Source organism: Budorcas taxicolor, chromosome 1 (assembly GCF_023091745.1).
Source record: "Budorcas taxicolor isolate Tak-1 chromosome 1, Takin1.1, whole genome shotgun sequence".
Lineage (NCBI taxonomy): Eukaryota > Metazoa > Chordata > Mammalia > Artiodactyla > Bovidae > Budorcas > Budorcas taxicolor.
In genome coordinates, this window is record NC_068910.1 from 181,070,414 (window position 1) to 181,091,478 (window position 21,065).

The 21,065-nt window shown below is 48.3% G+C and overlaps 1 protein-coding gene across 1 annotated transcript in view; it reads right to left on the reverse strand.

Moving 5' to 3' along the window:
• MED12L (mediator complex subunit 12L) overlaps positions 1–15,360 on the reverse strand; it is a 354,867-nt gene extending 339,507 nt beyond the window's left edge. The window contains exon 1 of the mRNA XM_052636382.1: positions 15,262–15,360. Within this exon, the coding sequence (XP_052492342.1) occupies positions 15,262–15,360 (99 nt within the window). The remainder of the gene's footprint in view (positions 1–15,261) is intronic.
• Between the last annotated feature and the right edge of the window lie 5,705 nt (positions 15,361–21,065).

A 21,065-nucleotide genomic window follows, 5' to 3' on the forward strand; every position in this document is an offset into this window, starting at 1 on the left:
AAGCACTGTTCTAGAGGGGACAGAAGCAGGCTTCTATTTCTTTCCTACACCCCCACATCACTGAGTGCAGTGGGAAGTACGTATCAAGTACTAAGTAAATGAAAATATAACTTCAAATGCATTTCGATTATTTAATGGTGACAAAAGCAGATCTCATACGAGTAGTCAAGATGTAAATAGGGTCTCCAGTTCACAATCTTCCTTTTTCAAAAGAAGCAGTTGATATTTAGTCTACAACTGACCAAAGAGTAAAAACAGCTCTGACCCCAAAAATATTTTCCATACGGTCTACAGAAGCAGTGTGTAGAGCTTTAAAAAAAGAAAGAAAGAAAAAAAAAAACCCTAAGCAATGTCAATATTAACCTTCCTTGCAGAACTCAGGAGAAATATAAATTATTTAGCACTGCCTTGGACATAGTTTTGATAGTGCTTCCATACCTTTATGTAAACCAGCACCTTAGCAAAAAAAAAAAAATTCCAATGACACTTAAGACAAAATACGTTTGTCTTAGCTCTTCCCTGCTGCCAATACCTTAAACAGTCCTAACCTCAACAACCCTGTGAGATTAATCCATGAATGAAATGGCTGGAAAAGGAAAGCAGCAAATTCCACCAAATTTTAATTGACAAGGCAGCATTTGCATATCTGAGCTGGGGCACATTGGATGTGGGTTGAAGGCTGAGTTAATTCTTGCCGAGGAAAATCTCTACACATTCAGAATGACTCTGGAAATGCTTGTAGAAAATTAAAAGTAAACAGGGAGATCTGCGTATGTCGTGCCTCCCGTCCTTTCTCAGAGGTAGTCATGCGGAACACTACACATAAGGGGTCACTCCCAGTAGGACGTTGGTCCCCTTGTCCCAGGACCAAGCCAGCCTTGCTCCAGCAGACAGCTCTTCTCTCTCCAGCAGCTTTATTTTTTATTTATAATTTTATTTATTTATTTTTGGCTGTGCTGGGTCTTCGTTGCTGCGAGGATTTCTCTCTAGTTGCAGCGAGTGGAGGCTACTCCAGTTGTGGTACATGGGCTTCTCACTGCAGCGGTTTCTCTTGTTGGGGAGCACAGATTTTAGGGCACATAAGCGTCAGTAGTTGCAGCACGTGGGTTCAGCAGTTGCGGCTCCTGAGCTCTAAAGCACAGACTCAGCGGTTGTGGCACACAGCCTTCATTGCTTTGGGCATGTGAGATCCTCCCAGATCAGGGATCAAACCTTCATTTGGCAAGTGTTTCCTTCATTGGCAAGCAGATTCTTTACCACTGAATCACCAGGGAAGCCCTCTCCAGCAGTTTTAATCTTCTCCTCTCAACTGCTCCCAAATCTAAAGACATGTTCAAGTTTAGGATTCAATACACTCTTGCTTTACTGAACTACATCCAATTCCTCCAAAGATCACATCCATTTCCCATCTCGGTGCCTTTGCTCACAACCTCTGCCCAGAAGGCCTTGAAAACATCCATATTTCTGAAGACATCTCTAATTCTCAAAGAGCTGACCCCTCCCTCATCAGTTCCCACCACACAGGGCTGCTAATCTTCCATACAGAGTTCTTCAACGGCAGGAACCATGTCTTATATTTCCCAGCATCACTGTGCCCTACACAGGGCTTCTAAGAACCATTTGTTAATAATGACTGCCCCAGTTACTAGATCCAATCAACAAATATTTATTTAACCCAACCATATCCCACACCCCCTCCCTGCCTCTGGTTATCAGCGGGGGATAAAAAAGGACATAGTTTTTGTTTCATGAAACTTATACTGGTGGGAGGACAGAGCAAATAAGAAAAACATTAACTATACTGAGTGCTGACCATCAGTTGCAGTGATAAAGAGAAGACAACCAGGCCACAGGAAGCAAACGTGCAAAGGCCCTGAAGAGGGAAACTGCCAAACTGAGAAGAGGCTAACGGCGATGCCAGCTCTCCCTCTGGACCCCTTGTCACCCCCAACAACTCCCCCTCTTGGAGGTGCTGCGGCAGGGGTCCACAGTCTGCCTGGTCCTGTATTTCTCTGCCCACTATGAACAGGCAATCACTGCCAGGACTTCAACACAAAAATCACACCAAAATCCACATTTGTACTACTTCTGTACAGTGCAACCTGGATTCCCCAGAGGCATCTCCAATCGAAAATATTAAAAAATGAACTGGGTCGCTCTACTCCCCTCCCCAACCTTCCCACCCTTGGGAAAAAAATTTAACAAGTTCTTTTGTTTCGCTTGAGGACTACCATCAATCAGCAACCCACCCAACTGTATAAGCCAGTGTTCTCCATTTCAAAGACCTCTGGGATTCCCAAGAACTTTCCAGCTACATATTGGTGAGGCCAGATTTTCTTCATATCCTTCAATCGAAGCAACATATTGTAATGGACTAAATGGAGAACTAGATATGAGAATCCAGACATTAAACAGATTCACAAAAATGTAAAACAATACCACTTTGTCCACTATTGTTTTTGTTTGGAAAAATATTGCTCATAAAAACATTTTAAATATGAAATTGGTTTTATCATTATTTGTAGATGAATTACTATATTTTTCTAGTATTTCTCATGTCTAATTTCTAATACCATAAGTACTGAGATATAAAAGCTCTATGGCATCCTAAACAAGGTTTATTATAAAGGGGTCCTAAAATCAGAAAATTTGGGAATCACTGCTCTAAGCTAAACATATTGGTATATCCTCGTACTCGCCCCTCTTACCTTACACATCCACTTTTGCCAACTCTTCCACCTCAATAATCTTTCTCCTAAATCCCTGTTACTCTTTCTTCCCAAGCCCCATAGGACCCACAAGAGTATCCTATCAAATCCTGGAACCTAGGAGTGTTACTTACTTGGAAAAAGATCTTCACAGAGATAATTAAGTTAAAGCTCTCAAGATGAACTCATTCTGGATTATCCAAGTGAGCCCCAAATCCAATAACAAGTGTCCTTACAAGGCACTCTCAGAGAAGGACAAACACCCGGAGAAGACAGTCATGTGAAGATGGAGGCAGAAATGAAACAGATGCAAGTGGGCCACAAAGAGGCCAAGGGGGGGTCTGGCGCCACCAAAGGCTGGGTGAGAAAAAGAAGCTCTCGCCCCTAGAGCTCCAGTCGGAATCCAACCCCAGCAATGCTCCCTCCAGACAGCTGGCCTCCAGAGCTGCGAGAGAATAAACCTCCATTGTTTTAGGCCACCTGATTTGTGGTAAGTTGTTATGGCAGCCATGGAAACCTAACAGACCCATCCCCGGGCCTCCAATGTCAGCGACCATCTAGCCAGTCGGTCATTTTGCCTCAATGTGACCCTCAGAAGCACTGTCCCCTCAAACCATGACCCTTACTCATCTTAAATCTCATTCCCTTCACACCCTTGAATAGCCACCTCATGGGCTCGACCATAACATCCAGACACCTCCACACAGCACGCAAAGGACCCCATACATTGATCCCAACTTTCTTTCCCACTCCAACCCAGCTCCCCACTGCACGCCCCACACCACACCTCAGCCCCATCCACCCTACACATCCTCCAAGTCCGAGGCTTGAAACCTCCTCCTTTACTGCTGCTGCTGCTGCTGCTAAGTCACTTCAGTCGTGTCCGACTCTGTGCGACCCCATAGACGGCAGCCCACCAGGCTCCCCCATCCCTGGGATTCTCCAGGCAAGAACACTGGAGTGGGTTTCACCTCCTTTACTAGGTCCTGCCAAAAGCTGGGTCACTCCCTATCATCTCCATAGCACTTTGTACATCCTTCTCAAAGAATATCCAGAACACTGTGCTCCTTATTTACAGGTATGTCACTTCCTCCAGACCAGGCTTTCTCAGTCTGGGAACCACTGATATCTGAGGCCAGATAAGCCTTGGTTGTGGGGGACTGTCTTTAGTACCAGAGAATGTAAGCCTCGTCCCCTGGCTTCTGCCTACTAGATGCCAACGGCAGCTAATACACACATACACAGAGTTGTAACAACCCCAAATGTCTTCAAACACTGCCCGTGTCCCTAAGGGGATCACCCCAGATGAAAAGCACTGCTCTGGATTGAAGTCTTCAGGGACCCGGGACCATCTCCAACATGCTCAGCACTCACTCACACTCCCATTCATGAAAGGCATTTTGAGTCCGAGGTGTGGGCCAGGCACTGTGCTCCAAGCCAGGGACATGGTAGGAAATACAAGTCTTAGGCCCTGTCCTCATGAAGCCACAGCTGGCAAAGTGCCTACAAGGTGCTCATTAATAATGACTGAATGACGGGATCTGTTTGGCGTGCATATATAGAGTTCTACTTCCCTTGGAAGGTGGAAAATAAAACCCAGGAGCTAAAATTTTTCTCTTCTCAGGCCCTAGCACTTCATGACTATATGAAAGAGGGATCCCTTTATACAGAATGCTGCTGCTGCTGTTAAGTCGCGTCAGTCGTGTCTAACTCTGTGCAGCCCCATAGACAGCAGCCCACCAGGCTCTGCTGTCCCTGGGAATACCATGTATTAATAAATGTTGCTCCCTGAAAGCAGGCAAATGGTACATCTTATGTGTTTGTAACTCCAACTAAGCTACCTACAAATAAAGGAGAATCTCAATCAAGAAAATGAAAGCTAGACAGGATTAATCCCCAACACACTCCACAAAGGCCTGTGACTGAGATACCTAGCAGCACCAGAGGCTACGGACAGGGCTATGAACCTTCCACCAGAAACAGGAAGATGAGAGTACCTGAGCTTCCAGAGCATTCCTCTGCCCAAGAGACACCACTCAAGGTTCTGGCAAGCTCGGAGATCAGACAAATGGCTGAATGGTCCCCAGCTCTCACAGAGGCGCTGGGTGCCCTAAAATGCAGAGTAGTTCTCGATGCCAGAGTAACACGAGGGTGTTTACCAGCAGTGGAGGCTGTGTGCAAAGTGCAGGGCGAGTAAAGTCGTAAGGACAGATCAGGGCACACAAGTGCTGTGTGGAGGTCTGCCTTAAGGAAGCATCTTAACCTCTGTGGGACTCAGCGTCTGCTGGTATTGAATGAGAAAGTCAGAGCAACCCATCCAGCTCCAAACATACCTGGTTTCCCCAAAAAATGGTACAGACTCACAGGATCCCCCCCTCTGAACAGAAAAGAGGAAGGCTCTCCTCCTCTTCCCACCACAAATGGCAATAAAGGAGCCTTGTGAGCATGCCCTCCACTTCTGAGAGGCTCTGCGCAGAATTAGCCATCAAACAGACAAGACGCAGGTGACCTTTGTCTCCTGCTGTTCTAGGAGGAGAATTCTGGGAAGGTGTACTCTCTGGAATTCTCTCAGTCTGTGATGATATAAGGGGGACAAAATATAAATGGGAAGTACCATGACAACACTGGGCTTCCCAGGTGGTGCCAGTGGTAAAGAACCCGCCTGCCAATGAAGGAGATGTAAGAGATGCGGGTTCAATCCCTGGGTCGGGAAGATCCTCCTGAGTATGAAATGACAACCCACTCCAGTATTCTTGCCTGGAAAATCCCATGGACAGAGGAGCCTGGCACGCTACACTCCATGGGGTGGCAAAGAGTCGGACACAACTGAGCATTTAAGCATGCGCATCATGACAATGTTAGATACTTTCAAGAGACTGACAACTGGTTCAAAGATGGTTTAAACCATGTGGACAGCTCTTGCTTACTTCTCAAGAAGCCCATGGAGAGGGGGCCCAAGATCAGTTCAGTAGCTTTACAATTTCATAAAGCCATTCCGTCATCTCCACTTTCATCCACAGGCTCACTGCCTCAGGGTCACAAGACAGGTGCCCTAGCTCCCACGACCATCCCCTCTTATTAATTTTCCGAAGACAGCAGCTCTCGGGGCGTTAAAAGACAGCACTGTCTCCCATGCCTGTACTTTTTTCAGCAAAGAAGTATATTCTTCCCCAGCAGTCAGGCACAAAGCAGATTTCCATTCAATCTATCTAGCCAGAATTCAGTCACCTCAAGCTGCAGGAGAGTCAAAGAAAGTGAGGATCTGGCTTTGAGGGGAAAAATTTTTTTTTGTGGGAAGTAGGTAGGGGAACAGAGAAGGCAATGGCACCCTACTCCAGTACTCTTGCCTGGAAAATCCCATGGATGGAGGAGCCTGCTAGGCTGCAGTAGATGGGATCGCTAAGAGTCGGACACAACTGAGCAACTTCACTTTCATGCATTGGAGAAGGAAATGGCAACCCACTCCAGTGTTCTTGCCTGGAGAATTCCAGGAACAGGGGAGCCTGGTGGGCTGCTGTCTATGGGGTCGCACAGAGTCAGACATGACTAAAGTGAATTGGCAGCAGCAGGTAGGGGAAACGGGGATAAGAATGATGGTGAAGTAGCCAACAAGGCACCTGGTACATACTGGGTTGGCCAAAAAGTTTTTTTGGTTTTGGCACAACATCTTACAGAATAATACAATATAACCATATCCAGCACCGTCCTGGTAAATGCTTCACAGACAGCTTCTGAAAAAACTAAAAACAAAACCCCCAAATTTATAGTATTTGCCAACTTCCTTGGTGTAAATACTCCCTTGGTGCCAAAATTAAAGCCACCAGCATATTAACCAGCTCACAAAATTCCTGAAATTTTAATGATCAGCTGCTATAAGCCTGCTCTGGCACACCACTGAATTGATACCTCAACATGTGGTAACAATTAAGTTTACAGTGCTCCTTCCCATACTCTAGAGGATTAGGTATCATCCTCTCCAGCTGATAGTTGAGGAAAATGACACAGCACCCCAAATTACACAGCTTAAGTGATAGGGCTGGAACGCTCATGTAACAGCCCCTAACCCATCACAGCTTTGACAGGTCATAAGTGCCTACACCTACACCCTCGAGATCCCTCTGCCTAAACCTCAGCTAAAGGGACTCTAGCTTGGTTTGGAACCAACAACAAAGCTGCACTCCTGTAAACTCAAAGTCACCTAATAATTGCTCTTTAAGTTATATCCTCCAATAACAATGGTAGTGCACATCAACTGTTACAACATAGAATACAGATTAGTAACCAAAAAAAAAAAAAAGATCACCCCTAAAGCCATTCTTAGTGGCACAGTGGTAAAAAATCAACCTGCCAATGCAGGAGACACAAGAGACGTGGGTCCTTGGAATGGGGAAGACCCCCACCCGAGAAGGAAACAGCAACCCACTCCAGTATTCTTGCCTGGGAAATCCCATGGACCAAGGAGTCTGGCAGGCTATACAATCCATGGGGTTGCATAGAGTCGGACATAACCTAGCAACAACAAACCCATTCGCAAGAGATAGCAATTATCTACATGTGGGTGATAATTCTTCCAGATTATGTAGACATGCATATTTTTTAAATAGAAATCATTTTATTGTGTAACATAAGACATTTAATGTAAATTTTCCAAAACAGAGAAATAGGATAGTATAACGAACCCCCTTGCCATCATCATCCAACTTCAGAAATCTTCTAAAGACAATGAAAAGTCCAAGTATTTCCATGTTCCCTTCTCAGACTGGAATGTGTAGGAGGTAGGCACCTCCCTTCACCTGGCTTTCCCAAATCAGACCTGAGGTCAGCCCTTCTCCAGGCTAAGTCCACCAGCTCTTCTCATCACTGCAAAGGGAACACTGGGAAAAGAAACCTTTAGTCATGTTCACTCTCCTTACAGATCCCTCCACCTGCTCTAATTCCTGCCTAGTCTGTCAAGAAGTCTCACAATCGGGTTCAGAACCTCATTAAAAGAGCATTTCAGAACAAGCATCGGGTTGTCCAAAAAGTTGGTTCCGGTTTATCCTACAACATTTTTGGAAAAAAAACGAACAAACTTCTTGGCCAACCCAATACCATCACAATTCTTTAGAATTTCCACTTACTCCATTCTCCAACCTTTGTTTTGTTTTCACCTGGGCAGACACACAGCCAAGAGAGGCACTGCTAACTGCCTCAACTAAAATCCTAGGGCTCTGTTCATCCTCATCTTCTCCCACTTAGTGCTCACTCAAGGCACTTTGCCTTTCAGACCTCACTTCTTGGTCTTCCATCTAAGGAATCACATTTTATATCTACAGGTCCCAGACTAAGTGAAATATCCACCAGGCTGAAGAATGGTGGCTGCTCACCAAGTGAAGAGCCTTACATAAATTCCCAAAAAGCCTAATTGAAAGCCCAGGCCCATGATCAAACATAAACTTCTGTAGCCTCCAATATGTTCAAAGAACATGCTCATGAGACAAAGCAAGAAGTGAAGCACTGAGTAGCTTAGCCAAGTGCACACAAAAGGGAGCTGTGAATATCTCAAGCCCAAGGCATGGAATTCTAGTCTGCCATAAACCTTGTACAGCTGATGGAAAATAAGCCTATGCTGGGAACCATGAGTATCAGAACAGAACTTCAGGGGGGAAAGCAGCTAAATGCATTTGCACTATACTAACACTTCGAACGGCGTATTTATCTAAAGACTCCAACACATCAAATAGCAGGGAGCAGGTATGATTAAAGGGGAGTTTGGCTTATAACAGTCTCTACAAGTAAAGACACAAATTAAAGCAGTGGCTTTCAAAACTTCAATATGTTTAGGAATCACCTAGAAAGCATGTTTAAAATGCAAATTCCTCAACCTCCTTCCCAGAACTTCTGACTCAGCAGGTCTGGAGTGGAGGCAGGGCATTATGGCAGCAGTTTTAAGGAGCATCTTTGACAATGCTCCTGCAGGCAATGGCAGCCCCTGAGAAATGACAACCAGTTGAGTTCCTTTGCCATGAAATTTGGGTGGCAACACTCCTGTGAGCAGCAGGAAAATCTGACTCAGTGCTTCTTACATTGGTTCTGGCCTAAGGGTCTCAGGCCAGAATATCCGCATAAATATAGACGTCCCTCCCAAACACTGGTATTGCGGGAGGTAAATGATGGGGCCCTGGCAGTGGTGGTTTAAGTCGCTAAGTCATGTTCAACACCTGTGACCCCATGAACTGTATAGCCCACCAGGCTCCTCTGTCCATGGAATTTCCCAGGCAAGACTACTGGAGTGGCTTGCCATTTCCTTCACCATCAGGGGGCCCTGGGGCCAGTCAATTTATCTCAGGGGTAAGTTTTCTCTTTAACCAGCGCTGCCTTTTAATCCCCCCAGGGAACTGGTCAACCTGCCTCTCCTCCCGAACAACTTCATCAACATTCCCATCTCAAAGATCGTTGAGAAATTTTCCCTCCCCTCCCCTCAACCTCCCCAGCTGTGGCTAAAAATAAGCATTTAATGTTTTAAGGGTTTTAGATGCTAACAAGAAAACAGGCGTTACCAAAATAAAACAAGCACTGGGACAGTCAGGTTATAAATACAACTGCTCATTAAGAGTTCTTTCTGCGTTTTATTCATTTCCTCGAGAATTATACTGAGCACCTAGTCTCATCCCAACTGTGAACACCACTGACAAGCCCCTGCTCCCGTGCAGCTGACATCCTAGTGTGGAAGGAAGACAAGGGAGAGAATATGGACCCTAATAATGGCATTTCAGACAGTGACAAGCAGTACAAAATGCACTAACAGAGGCTTCCCTGGTGGCTCAGTGGAAAAGAATCTGCCTGCCAATGCAGGAGACACGAGTTTGATCCCTGGTCCACAACTACAGAGCCTGTGCTCTAGAGCCGGGGAGCGCAACTCCTAAAGCCCAAGCACCTTAGAGCCCGTGCTTCACAACAGCAGACACCACAGCAATGAGAAGCCTGCACACCACAACTAGAGTACCCACCACTCACCGCAACTAGAGAAAAGCATGCGCAGCAACAAAGACCCAGCAAAGCCAGAAATAAAAATTAGTAAAATTATTATTTTTTTAATTTAACACAAAACAGTGAACTAACAAGGGTGAGAGAAGATGGGTTGCAGGAAGGCCCCCTTGCCCAGGATTCTCTGCAAGTCAATGACAAGAAACATGACCACAGGAGCAACGAGGGACAAGGACGCAGACACAGGGAGCTGGGCGTGTGAGGAGAGAGGTGGACCCGCCACACAGCCTGGAGGAGGCTAAGCAAGTCACGAAGGGGCCAGCCCTCCAAGGGCAGAGTCCCGTGCATGTTATTCTAAGGACAAGGAAGCCCTGGGAGCATTTAATGAGGCAAGGGTCATACTAAGAGTAGCTGACCAGTACTGAGCACCATCTGTGTGCCAAGCACTGGTCAAATCTTATCTTATCCCATTCCACAGGTCAGATCTGAGCCAAACAGGCAGTAAGTGATGGGGCCAGGAGGCAGAGCCAGGGGGTCTAACTACAGGCAGTGGTTGTGGAGGTGAGCAAGGACAGATTGGTAGGGCCTTGAAGGCATAACGTGGTAAGGAGTTTGAGTTTTATTCCAAGTGTGACGGAAAGATACTGGAAGGGGCTAAGACATCTCATTCCCTTAGAGCTAAGGGAGGGGACGCCTTCTGGGGAAAGCCTACCATGCCCTGGATGAGCTGTGAGACTAAACTACTGCAACCTCAGCCTAATACACTGACAGATATCTAATCCTGCCCTGCCTGCAATGGAAAAAGCTCTCCAGCCCCTGCAGAACTGGATGCCACCTTCTCTCTAGGTCAGTGCCTCAAAGTGGAGCCCCGGACAAGCAGCTCAATCACCTTGATCTTGTTAGCAATGCAAATGAGGTGGAGCCCCCCTCAGCCCTACTCAGTCTAAAAAACCCAGCCATCCATTTTTAACAAGCCCTACAGGTGTGCTGAGTTTGACACGTTATCCCCACACAGCCATTCCAACCCTGCTGCTGCTACTGCTGCTAAGTCGCTTCAGTCGTGTCCAACTCTGTGCGACCCCATAGATGGCAGCCCACCAGGCTCCTCTGTCCCTGGGATTCTCCAGGCAAAAATACTGGAGTGGGTTGCCATTTCCTTCTCCAATGCATGAAAGTGAAAAGTCAAAGTGAAATCGCTCAGTCGTGTCCGACTCTTAGCGACTCCATGGACTGCAGCCCACCAGGCTCCTCCGTCCATGGGATTTTTCCAGGCAAGGGTACTGGAGTGGGGTGCCATTGCCTTCTCCAAAACCTCGCTCCTGGGCAGCCCCTGTCCCTGCACACCAGGCTATCCTCCACCAGGACCCTGCTGGTGGGTTTCTATGGCTCCCAATGCCTAGAAATCTCACTGCTGCCCCAACCTATTTTTCTAACTAATTTGATTTCCTAAAAACATTTACTATTATTCAGTTGTTTAAGGCCTCTTCCACCCCAGAAGTAAAAACTCCTCTTCCTTCATAATACTACAGTTTCCCTCTGCTTTCAGCCTTGTAGTCTCCAAACAAGGAAGCTGCTTTAACCTAGACTTTCCCTAACACCCCAACCACCCCTCAGTTACCAGACTTCTCTTCATTCATTCCCACTTCATGCCTACATTCCTACAAGTACCTATGCCCTGGGCATCCTAGGAACCAACTGCAGAAGGTGCTGCGTATTTCTGTGATTTCTAAACGGCTCTCGTCCCTGCCCTGGAGAAACTGATCCACCAGGGGCAGGGGGCAACACGCAAATAAATACATAATTACAAATTACATACTTATACTAGGCAGGCCTCTGAGGAGGTTGCTGGGCTGAGACCTGAATGATGAAGCAGCAGGCCAATGGGAGTTCAGAACAACAAACATTTGGGTGTTGAAACATGCCTCACTCTGGTCTCAGTATTTTATGTTTATTATCCCTATAATCTTCCAACAGTTCTACGGAGAAGGAAGTATTCTCACTCCCAGTCTGCAAGAGGGGACACTGAGGCTCGAAGAGCGTAAGAAGTATTGTGAACAGCAGAGCCGGGATTCAAACCCAAGCACACTGGCTCCAAAGCTTACCCTCCTAACCACAGGCTTGGGTGAGAAGAGCGAGGTGGAATGGTGCAGTGAGGGTGGAAAGGCAGATGGGATCCAGGTGGCACGTGTAGGAGCCCTGGGGCAGAGAAGAGTCAGCCTGAAGCAGAAAAGAAGTCAAGCATACTGGTGAAGCTGGAGAGCAGCAGGTGGTTGGAAACGTAGTTGGGAAACCGACTGGACAAGACGGGCGGGTGTAAGAGAGGAGGGGGGAGGAATCAAGGAGCCCTTGCAGTTTTCTCAGGCCCTGGTTTCAAGGCTTGAGGACAGAGGATAAAGTATTTTAACACAAGATATACTCAAGTCCTGTGGAGCACTGAGGCATGGCAAGCTCTCAAATGAACAGAATCAATTGATCAAGCAAAAGCTTCCAGTTTCCCCCTCACCCCTCCCCGCCCCCCCCCCACACTCTCTGCAGGAGGTCTTCATGCAAGTTTCCATCCTGTCCCCTGGGAACTAGTTTCCAGAACACTATTAGCACCAGTTAACAACAATAAAAGCTGCAGTTACAGTAATAAGAATAGCTTTACCAAGAGGAGGGTTTTTCCTCACAAAAAATGTAATAGTTTTAGAACCAGAGTGCTTAAAATTTTCTGAACAGCACAATTATACTAATTTACAAATGAGGAGTTATACAGCTTGCCCCAGGCCACACAACTGAAAAGAGGTTGAACCAGAACCCAAATCCGGGTCTGCCTATATTAAAGTCAGCATTTCCCACAATCTGGGGCAAGTCTCTCTGATGGACTACACCAATGGTTTCCACTGAAGTTTTTAAAGTTTTAATATTTATGGTCTTGTTTCAGGACAAATAATCATATGTAATATCAAATAAATAAAATTTTAAATGAGCTATAGACATGATTTCATATGAATTTTTATATATCACATCAAATCCATGACGTCTTGTGAATTACTGCTTAAGAAACAGAAGACGTTTCCTAAAAGGAAAAGAAAAAATTGGAAGTACAGGTGATGGAGGGAGAGAACTCTTGAGTCAAGGCATAAATAACGGAAGCTTGTGAAACACTGCTCACCACAGCCCCGCCCCCTAACAGCCAAGCACCTGTTCCATATTGTATTCAAATTTGGCTACAGCCCCACATAACTCTGACTCTGCTCCAGAGAGATAAAATGTTGGTTGCCTCCAGGGAAAGGGAATAACATTAGAACAACACAATTTAGCATAAATCACCCTTAACACAGTACTGGTCTTGACAGAAGACACCATTTTTGCTGGTCCTATTCCGCTGCTTAACCCTTAACCACACACCTAGAGTCAGGTAAACTCTACTGGGCCTCACTTTGTCAAAAGAAGTTCTAAAAAGTGAGCTCTCAGGTCACTTCTAGTTTTAGAGTTCCATGAACTGTCATGACACCCTAAAATCCAAAATTAATTTTTCCCAGAATCAGAGAGGTCCCAATTCTGAATGAGTGTTGACCTGAGGAATAAATGTTAAATAGTCCCACAAGGCATCCCAGGTCCCCATTCCTTAACAAGAAAACAAGGGGAGGAAGGATGTGTTTGTGTGTGTTCAATTGCTCAGTCATTTCCCACTCTTTGCAACTCTATGGATGGTGTAGCCCGCCAGGCTCCTCTGTCCATGGGGGATTTTCCAGGCAAGAATATTGGAGTGGGTTGCCATTTCCTTCTCCAGGAGATCTTCCTGACCCAGACATCGAACCTGCATCTCTCTTACATCTCCTGCACTGGCAAGCAGGTTCTTTACCACTGCACCATCTGAGAAGTCTCTTAACTGGGGAGATGCTATCAATTATGCTGCCCTCTGGTAAGATGTGATGAAGCATTAATTACATGATAATGAAAATCAGCCAGTGTCCCTGACCCCCGGCAAAACTTTAATAATCCTCTGCCACAAATGTCTGTTATTAACTTCCTTTACACCCAGTTGTTAGTGTTTGTTATTTCATCTGTAACATTGAACTTTATTCTGGGTAGGAGTAGCAGGGAGAGATGGGTGGGGGAAAATCTGCAAAATCTCAAACTCCTGTCCTCCAGTTAACCCTCCACTGAGAACCACCTGTCAAACCTTCCCAGCTTCTATCTGAATTACTCCACAGGTTTAACACGCTAAACCTCTAAAATGAGTTGTCACTCGTTATCCTTGTGAAACGTTATCAACAGAACAGTTTAACCAGAACAAGCATTCTTCCTCTATTATTGAAACATTTATCAAAAGGGAAGTCTTAAGGACCCTTCTCGGCTTCTTTACAAAGCCCTTTCTGTGATATTCAGTTCAGTCACTCAGTGTGTCCAACTCTTTGCCATCCCAGGGGCTGCAGTATGCCAGGCTTCCCTGTCCATCACCAACTCCTGGAGCTTGCTCAAACTCATGTCCCTCGAGTGGGTGATGCCATCCAACCATCTCATCCTCTGTTGTCCCCTTCTCCAGAGGATGAGAGCTATTATGATATTACTGGCCCTGTAAACTTTTAATAGAAGCTTTTTAGGTTCCCAGCAAGAGAAGTTCTGAAATGTGCTCTCATGTTTAGCTGAAGAAAAAACAGAGGATGGGTGGGCTGCAGCTGGCAAACTCAAAGTACAGCTGGGTAGCAGGTGATCTTAAAAAAGAAAAAAAAAGCAAATCCCTGGGCAAACTGTGTAGCCAGGGGTGATCATTATAACTGGAGAGTTGTTACATAATTACTTGTTAACTACTGACAAACATATACGTGACTACAAAATGCCATGGTTACTCTGGCCACTGAGGCTAGTTCAAGAGTGAAGGTTTCTCTAATTTCACTCAAAGAAACAAGCAACCCGGGGACCCATTCCCTTCCAAGGTAACCTGACTGCTTTTACATATACAAAACAGCCTCCAGCAGTTAAGCCAATCGCCTCTGGGGAAGAAAATCAGTGTTTCCCTGTTAAATTGATTTTTAAAGGGAAGAGGGGAGACAAAAAGTACTTTCAAACAGCTAAATATTCATCACCTGGACAAAACCGACTTCCACTCCAAAGTGCAAAATTTGAACAGAAAAGGTCTTCCCCAACCCACCCCACCCCCCGTCCCTGCTCAGCTGGCGCAAAACCCAAGACCTGTGTCGGAGGCACTGCATTCCAACATTTTTCAAAAAGTTTACGAGGATTTACCGAAGCGGCGGAGAGAAAAATAAGGCAGGCAGAGGCGGGAGAGAGGGAGCAAGAGGGTTTCCGCAAGGAAGAACCGGGTGAAGCGCCCGGCTGCGCCGCGCAAGGCCCGGTAACCGGGAAGCGACCCGGCACCCGGAGAGCGAACGCCCCAGGGGAGCGTGGGGCCTGACAGCTGCTTGGTCTCCGCCCCCCAGGGGTCCCCCCAGCACCTCCCCCCCGGTCCGGCCCCCGCCGCCAGTCCCTCTCTGCAGACCCTTCCCCCGCAGCGCCGGCGATGCCCACTGGGCCAACTTGGCCCTGGGTCAGCGCTGCGGAGCGCAGCCCCGCTTGCCGGGGAGGCCGCCGGCGCCCTTACCTCCTTCTGCTTGGGGTCCTGCGGGTAGACATCTGGCGGCCCGAGCCGGGGGCGTTTCAGCGGTCTCTGCTCATAGCTGAGAAGCCCGAAGGCGGCCATGATCTCTCATGTTAACCGGCGAAATGAATGAGAGTTGGAGCTGGAGCAGCCGCCTCTGAGCACCAGGGAGCAGCACTTTGCAGACAGACTCCCTCTCCCCCCTCCTCGCTCGCTCACTCGCTGTGGCGCTGCAGGCAGGAATAAAGCAGGTTGGATGCTGCCGCTGCCCGGCACGCAGACACGCACTGATGGGGGCAGCCTTCGGCGGGCACCCTGCTGCGCTGGAGCCCCCGGGACTCACCGCCGCCCGAGAGCCTGGAGGTCCGCCGGGGTCTTCCGCGGCGCCGACCTCCCTTTCCACCCGCCTCCCCCCCAGCACCCCGCCACCCTGTCCCCAGGGGGGAGGAGCAGCTGATGGGAACGTGTGACTTTTTTCACCAATGGACCCAAACCCACCCCGGCCGGGAGCAGGGTGGGGATGGGGGAGGGGCACAGGGGAGGGGGTGAGAAAAAAACTTTTTTTGGCGCCCCAGGCGGGTGGCTCAAGTGCTCGCCCTAGGCGAGGGTGGCTCGCCTAACCCGAGAAGAGACTGAGGAGCAGCCCGCCCCCGCCCCTCCTTCTAAGACAGGGACCCTTCCCCCGCTCGCCACGCGCCCCGCAGACCCCGCCACCTGGGCGCGGACCCGGCTGGGAGGGAGACTGGCCTGGAGGGGGGTTGGGGAGGGACAGGCATGCGGACGGTGGGGAAGCAGCCAGTGCCTCCTAGACGCCCGCCGGGCTCCGGTGGCGCATCCGCGGCTCCGGTGCCCTCGGCGGCTCCGGGCAGGCGCCGAGCAGCGCTGCTGGCGGTCGCGGCGGCTGGAGGGGGCCGTGCTCACGGTGGCTCGGGGCCGACTTAACCCTTTGCTGCCCCTCCAGGGGCTGGGGAAGGAAGGGGGCGCGAAGAGGGTTGGCAGCGAGCGTCGACGGGAGCAGCGAGCCCGCGGGCGTCTCGGGCTCCTTTAGCCCGCCGCCCCCCACCCTCACCCGACCGCAGCTCCTCTCCACCACCACCCCCCGCCACCGACAGTTTACCTGTTGGTCCCCGGCTAGTGGGCAGGGGCTGCCGGCAGCGGCGGCACTTCGGCGGCCGCAGCCTCCATGATTCGGGTTGGGATGAGGGGCGGCGGGAGGGGGGGGGACTGGGTTTGATCTGGTTTGTAAGGTATCAGTCTCGCCCGGGCGAGCTCCGGGGACGCCGCGAAGTTTGCCACTGTCTGGGGGCGGCGGACGACGCCGGCTCGCCGCCGCCGGCGTTCTCGCCCCCACGGCCGAGGAGCGCGAGCTTCCGAGTTGGCGGACGGCGGCGCGGCGGCCACACTGAGCATGCCCAGCTCGGCTGCCGGACCGCGGAGGAGTTGGCTGCGAGCGCGCTCCGATCCGCCTCTCCGGGTTTTCGCAGCCGCAGAGCGCGCAGCCCGCGGGCCCGGGCGCCGGGGCTGGCCCTGGGGTGAATGTGGGAGAGGGAGGGGGTGCCCCCAGGACCCCTCTCCCGGCGCGAGCTGGGCAGCCCGCCTCGACCTCTGTTAAGGTCGCTGTCCCCGTGGCCTGGGCCGGAAACCTCACCTGCGCCGGGCGTGTGGAGTGGGGCGGGGGGATCCTCCAGGGGAGACCTTGGTCATCCAATCCGCCCGCGCTCCCCGCTCTCTGGGGCGTGGGCACCCAGATGCAGGGCCACCTGCCGCGAGCCCTGCGAGACTACAGCCGCGGAGGCGGGCCCGGTCTGTCCCGAGGGGCCCAGCGGGAGGCGCGCCCGAGAGGATGCGCCCGCGCTTGGCCAGGAATGATGGCTGCCATTTATGGAGCCCTCGCTTCGTGCCACGATCTTGACAGTAAAGGTCTCTGGTCCTTTAAAAAAACAAAAAAAAAAGGAAAGAAACTTACAAGGTTTTACTGTACCCCTTTTATAGATAGAGAAATCGAGTCACATTAGGAAGGCCCGGTGACTTGCTCAAAGCCACGAAGCAAACTGATCACAAGTTTCTGATCTATTGCGCACAATTTGGAATTGGGAGGAATGGGTTCCTGAACTGCTCTTGCTTGATAGGGTCAGGTTCCTCCTACCTTGAGGAATTCTCAAGACTCCTATTCCATTCTCTATAAGATGGTGCGAGCGGAATCTAACCCCAAAGCCTTTGCATAGTGCCAGGCACATTGTATGTGCTCAGGAGATGTTGGTTAACCCTGATTATCTACTCAAATCTGATGAGTTGAAGCCAAGGCGGTCGTAATGGAAGGCGGGGGGCGGGGGGGGGGTGCGGGCGGGGGCGGGGGGGTAGATAAGCCACTGGGGATAGGGGACTAGTTTTTAACTCTTGACTCTGACCTATTAGCACTTCCCAAGGCAGCTGAAGCCAATTCAGGCCGGTGGTTTCCGGATTCTTGAGTCAATCTGAGCAAGTACTTTCAGAGAACAGTTCCACCAAGAAGCGTTTCCCCACCACCCCCTGCACCCTCCCCAAAGGACTTCTCTTCCACTAACACCTTGAGTGTAACTTCAAAGCTGAACTTGCCCTTGGGATATAGGTATCTGTCAAATCTAGCTTCCTTGCTTGAGAAATAGTTATCTAACTTTGTTATGAAAATTGTCAAACCAAAATGCAGAAAAAAATAGCATAATGAACCCCCAAGTACTCATCTCCCATCTGTGACAATTAGAAAAGTTTTGCCATTTGTGTTTAATCTCTCCTGCCCCCAACACAGTTACATACACTGGAAAGGACAGTGTTGTTCACTGTGGTGACTTGGGTGCACAGCGTGGAAACTGGCATGTGGTGGGCACTCAAAAAGATGTTTGTTAGCTGGTGGGATGGATGAGTAGATGTGGGTGAATAGGTGTGTGGATAGATAGATTACCAGTGGTATTTTGGTGATACCAGGTTGAGAGATGTAACCTCAATTCTTCCCTTGAGATACCTAGGCAACAGTCTCCAGCTGACCTCCACAAAGGAAAAACTTTTGAAGCACTCAAAATCATATCTGACCATAAAGATTTTAAAAATCAAAGTGAGTTAATAATGTGTCCCTAGTGTTTGGGGAAAAGGGAAAAGGAGAGTTCTGTTGATCTCCCTTCTTTTTCCCTCCCTTGTTTTGAGACAGTCTGGCATGGATTCTTCGGCCCTTTCAACATTAAAAAAAAAAAAAGTGAAATTTAAAAAAAAATAGCTTCCATAAGCTGTGATACTTCCTCAAAAATCATCATTTCGCTACATGGACTTCTCATGGATATTTGGTTCCCTCACCCTGACGTTTGTACCTGTCACAATCTGCCACCACCTACCAATCCAATTTTTTCTCCTTAATCCCTCACCCCAATTAGCTCTCATTTGTATTTCCAAATATGAAATTCCTGGGCCCTTCACTTTCTGATAGCCACCTAAGGACAGTCCTTAGAGTCGACTCCTGTATGAAGCCCACCTCGAACTCTCTTTTTTTTTTAAATTTTTACTTATTTATTTTCAGTTGCCCTGGGTCTTCTTGCTGCGTGCGGACTTTTCACTAGCTGCAGCGAGGAGGAGGGGGTTCTCACTGCAGTGGCTTCTCTTGTTGCGGAGCAGAGGCTCTACATAGGCTCAGTAGTTGCAGCTGGCGAGCTCTTCAGCTCAGGCTCAGTAGCCTGTGTTTAGTTGCTCCATGGGATGTGGAATCCTCCCAGACCAGGGATCAAACCTTAGCAGGTGAACTCCTATCCCCCACCACCAGGGAAGCCCCCACCTCAAACTCTTGAGGCACAAAATCATCTTTTGATTCTTTCAGTACCCTTAACACAGTTTTCATTCTCATATTTTTCACCAGTTTTATTGAAAAAATAACTGACATTCATCACTATACAAGTTTAAGGCATACAGCATGATGGTTGAATTTACATATATTGTGAAATCATTACTGCAATAGGTTCAGCTAACATCCATCCTTTCATATAGATACAATAAAAAAGGGAGAAAAAAGGGGGGAAATTGTTCTTTTTGTAATGAAAACTCAGGATATACTTTCCTAACAACTTTCCTATACGCCATATGGTAGTGTTAACCATAGTCATCATGCTGTACATTACATCCCTAGTTCTTATTTATCTTATAACTAAAAGTTTGTATCTTTCGGCCACCTTCCTTGGTTTCCCCATCCCCCAATCCTCTGCCTCTGGTAACCACAAGTCTGATTTCTTTTTCTGTGAGTTTGGTTTTGTGTTGATTTTGTTTTTAGACTCCACATATAAGTGAGATCATACAGCCTTTGTCTTCTGTGTGATTTATCTAACTGGGCTTCCCAGGTGGCTCAGTGGTAAAGAATCTGCCTGCCGGTGCAGGAGCTGCAAGAGACACGGGTTCAATCCCTGGGTTGGGAAGATCCCTGGGTTGGGAAGATCCCCTGGAGGAGGAAATGGCAACCCACTCCAGTATTCTTGCCTGGAGAATCCCATGGACAAAGGAGCCCAGTGGGTTACAATCCATGGGGTCGCAGAATTGGACATGACTGAGCATACACACACGTCTGATTTATATCACTTAGCATAATGCCTTAGAGATCCATCCAGATTGTCACAAATGGTAGGATTTCCTTATTTATTTAATGGCTGAATAATATTCCACAACATCTTTATCCATATCCATTAATAAACACTTAGGTCATTTCCATGTATTAACTACTGTAAGTATAGCTGCTATGAACTAGGGATATAACTGCTATGAACTGGGGGTACAGATATCTTTCCGAGTTAGTGTTTTCATTTCCTTCAGATATATTCCCAGAAGTGGTCATTCTCTTTTAATATCTCATCATTTATTGGCATACTTTCAGACTTGCCACATAGAATAGTCTTGTTCACCATCCCCATCTTACCTCTCACTCTCCTCCATTCCAGAGCTGATCTTTAGGCTCACTAAGGCCAGTTAGCCACAGGGTCTCTGCTGTGCCTGAATTTCCATCACAATGCTGGTTAGTACAGCAGATAGGCACAGATTCTTTATCAAACAACATGAGTCTCATTTGGTACTGTTCCTATGGAAGTGAAAGCTATAGCCCTCCAGGCTCCTCTGTCCATTGAATTCTCCAGGCAAGAACACTGGAGTGGGTAGCCATTCCTTCCTCCAGAGGATCTTCCCAACCCAGGGATCAAACCCAGGTCTCCTGCATTGCAGGTGGATTCTCTACTATCTGAGCTACAGGGAAGCCCACTGTTCCTGTAAGGGGCATCTTATCTTTTTGGTTAATGACCCTCCCTTCCCTAGGCCTGGGAACAGTTTGTACAGAACATGAATTACTCAGAGAACACCAGAGGCTCCCCAGAGAGGCCCCAGCTTAGGCCTCAGCCTAGCAAGAAGAGATGGGAGAAGCAATGGCAGCCCACTCCAGTACTCTTGCCTGGAGAATCCCAGGGACTGGGGAGCCTGGTGAGCTGCTGTCTATGGGGTTGCACAGAGTCGGACACGACTGAAGTGACTTAGCAGCAGCAGCAGCAAGAAGAGATGAGTTCAGGTGCCTGAGGAACTTTAACACAGCTGGTGAGGGAAAGGGATTGAAATGCAGGCAGAGAAGGAGGAATTATTAGCCATTTAAAGCGTATGGGACTTTATCCTCTAAGCATGAGGTTAAATCTCTAGGGCTGCTTTTGCAGGTTGAGGCATGTTTAGAAATTTGTAAAAAGGGGTGTGACCTTTTTTGTTGGGTCACATCCAAAGACTCCTCAAAGATCCCTGAGCCACAGGGATCTTCCTAGCTGCTTCTG